Below are 2,906 nucleotides of genomic sequence, written 5' to 3'. Positions count from 1 at the left end.
AACGTGTGTTGTCCGACCTTGCATGCGTAATCCAGTGCCAAGATGCAAGTGATGGGGCCACCGTCACCAAGGGAGGCCCTTGACCGTCACAGACTGAAGCATGCTGATTGCCCCTTGGTGTAGAGCAAGATGAGGTCGGCGTAGTTCGTCGTAGTATATCGTATCGATATTCCTTGCACCGTAGCACCTAGGGGTATTGATTGTCTTGTGTTCAAATGCTGTTTCATACAGAATGGAAAACGCTGTTTAAAACAGCATTTGGAACCGCTGTTTCATGACCCGTTTCAACGGTTATCCGGATGACTGGGCGTCCGGATTGGAGCGGTGGAGCAGTTTTCGATCTTTCGACCGGCGAACAAGTCGACGCAGCATGGGCGATGTCGTGCGCATCCTTGGTACGCTCTCGCAGCATGGGCATGTGGGCGGAAGGTTGACGCTCGGTATGTGTAGGTGGTCGACCGGACCCGCTCGAGCGCGGGCCGCCCAAGCGCGTATCGCACGCGGTCGAGAACATTGGCGAGCACGTCGCGGCGTCCAAGAAGCGAGCGTCCTGGAAGTTCACGCTCGGCGAGGCAGATACGATCCACGAAGTGACCTTGTTCCACTCGATCATGTCCATGAAGAAGGTGCGACCTTGCGGCATAAGGTCATGCCTGACACGTGTAGGTTGTCCACTTTGATGGCCGCGAACAGTACATGAGCAACACGATGGCGCCTGGTGACTGGAGCGTCGTGCTTCTCCTCGAGAGCTCGAGCTCGGCCATGGAGGTGCGCATCAACGACATTGAGGCCGGCGATATTCCCAAATACGGTGCGTCTGCCTCGCGTAGTCTTCGGTCATTGAAACCCTGCGCCATAGATTTCCTCATTGATCGCGTGCCGTACCGGCGCATGGACGTGTATCGCCGGTCCAAGGCTAAGCCAGCGGCGCATGTGTTTGGCGCGTCGACTGGGTACAGCAACACGCCCGAGCCTCACCACGCTCCGCAGCACGACGGTAGGACCATGACATTGTCCGTGCGACTAACACGGCAATAGCGGGCCTGCAACATGGTCACTGGGGTCCGTCGGGAATGACGCAAGAGACAAACCGACCGCCGTCGCCGCAAGAGTTAAAACCCAAGCCCGTGGCGTCCAAGCAGGAGGTGGATCTCCTTGATACGTCGGCGCCTGACGTGTCCGTCTCGGCCCATGCAATCGTATTTGACCCCTTTGTGACGGTTCGTCGCTGGGAACGACTTTACCGAGCTTCGATTGTATGTGCGTTTCTTACTGTAGGGAGCACCGCCGGCCAAGCCCGTGGCGCAAGCAACAGCGAGCGCCGACCTCATGGGTCTCTTCTCCCAGCCAACGTACGGTTTGGGTAGTGCCTTTTGAAATGTTGCGAGGAGTCTGTCGTGTAGGCCTTCGCAGCAGCCGCAACCGATCGGTGGAAGCAACTTTGGCCAGCCAGCCTTTGGCCAACCGGTTCAGCCAGCCTTCGGCCAGCCTCCTCAGCCCGGCTTTGGCCAACCACTGCAGCCAGCCTATGGCCAGGCTCTTCAGCCGGGCTTTGGCCAACCACCGATGAGCAACTTTACGTACGTTCGTCTTTAGATCCATGTTAAGACCTTAGCGGTACATGCAGGACGGCGCCCATAAGCCGAGCACCTCCCATGCAGCAAGGATACCAAGGGTTTCCACCTGCGCCCGCCCCGACGCCTGGTTACGGGTACCCTAATGCGTACCCTCCGGCACCACCCCAGCAGGCATCGGGCTTTGCGTTTATGCAATCGCCGCCACCGCCGGCCGCCTACGCGAATGCGCCGCGACCTGCCAACTACCGGACGCCGCCGGCAAACTTGAGCATCTCGAATCTCATGGACCCGCATCACGTCAACAACGCTGCCCCGCGCGGCCCACCGAACGGCCAGCACATCAACATCAATGCGTTTGCAGGCATGCGTTAAGGCAAGTGGTAGTTTGCCAGAGGAACGCTAGCAACTCTAACCTACGCACGACCTTTCGATTCACCATCGATGCGCGATTCCACGGAGGAGGGCACGGGGCTCACAAGATCTTATGCAGGAAGTGAGTCCATTGTCGCTGTTCGCTTCGAGTATATTGCCCATAGTATGCGAACCCAATCACTGGTGGTTCAGAAGGTAGCTTCCACCCGGCTTCCACCTGCCTGCCACAGTACATGCCACCAAAAGACCAAAACGAGTTCTTATTGCTTGTTGGATCTAAGCGTTCTTTCAACGGAAGCATTCCTTTGCGACTTCAAGTCCCGTCGCATGCACGATTTGTGCGAAGCGATAGATCAGGTCGTGTCCATGCATCGATCGAACGAGGAGGGATCTTATTTATGGGAAAGAGACAGACAACACTAACTGTTTCCTTGGTGTCTTGTACGTACATACTAGAACTAGTTTACTGTGCTTCGTTCCACCTTGCCATTGCACCACGAAGCCAAGTGTTGATGCGGCAATATCACCTTCTGTGGCTTCTTCATGCAGCATCCCGTTATCCACCTGCTGCCGCCATTTGACATTCAAAACACCTTTTCAAGTTTGGTTTCAATTAATGTACCTGGTAATATCAGGTTTTTCATCGAATATAGCCTTATGACTGTTGTTACAGGTTTGTATCCCAATCAAAGATCCCGATAACACCGGCTCGAGCATCGAACGAACGACGAAAATCACAGAACGGCTGGTTGCGACAACTGAATTGCAAGCTTGTCGAGGACGGTGCTTGTGTGAAGCTCGGTCTTGAGTATCGCTGCAACCATTCTTTCTTTTTCCCTTGCACCGCTCACCATGTCTTCTCAAGCTCCTTCGTGCCTTCCAGAGACACCACCGCGCTCGACGATGGCCGACGCCATCATCATTCACGACGAGCTTAGCATCAACGACAACGATGTT

At 55.5% G+C, this 2,906-nt stretch overlaps 1 protein-coding gene across 1 annotated transcript; it reads left to right on the top strand.

Moving 5' to 3' along the window:
• Positions 1 to 345: 345 nt before the first annotated feature.
• SPRG_17755 (hypothetical protein) lies at positions 346 to 1,949 on the top strand (the record flags this gene model as incomplete). The annotated part of the gene is made up of 8 exons (XM_012357145.1): positions 346 to 395; positions 451 to 626; positions 667 to 811; positions 860 to 997; positions 1,039 to 1,220; positions 1,279 to 1,352; positions 1,404 to 1,580; positions 1,628 to 1,949. Exons 1-8 carry the CDS (start codon positions 371 to 373, stop codon positions 1,947 to 1,949), a joined length of 1,239 nt encoding a protein of 412 aa, XP_012212535.1. The 5' UTR covers positions 346 to 370.
• Positions 1,950 to 2,906: the final 957 nt, after the last annotated feature.

This window comes from Saprolegnia parasitica (genome assembly GCF_000151545.1).
Source record: "Saprolegnia parasitica CBS 223.65 unplaced genomic scaffold supercont2.755, whole genome shotgun sequence".
NCBI lineage: Eukaryota > Oomycota > Saprolegniomycetes > Saprolegniales > Saprolegniaceae > Saprolegnia > Saprolegnia parasitica.
Note: the sequence above shows the minus strand (reverse complement) of the source record. Positions and strands in the feature narration are given on the sequence as shown.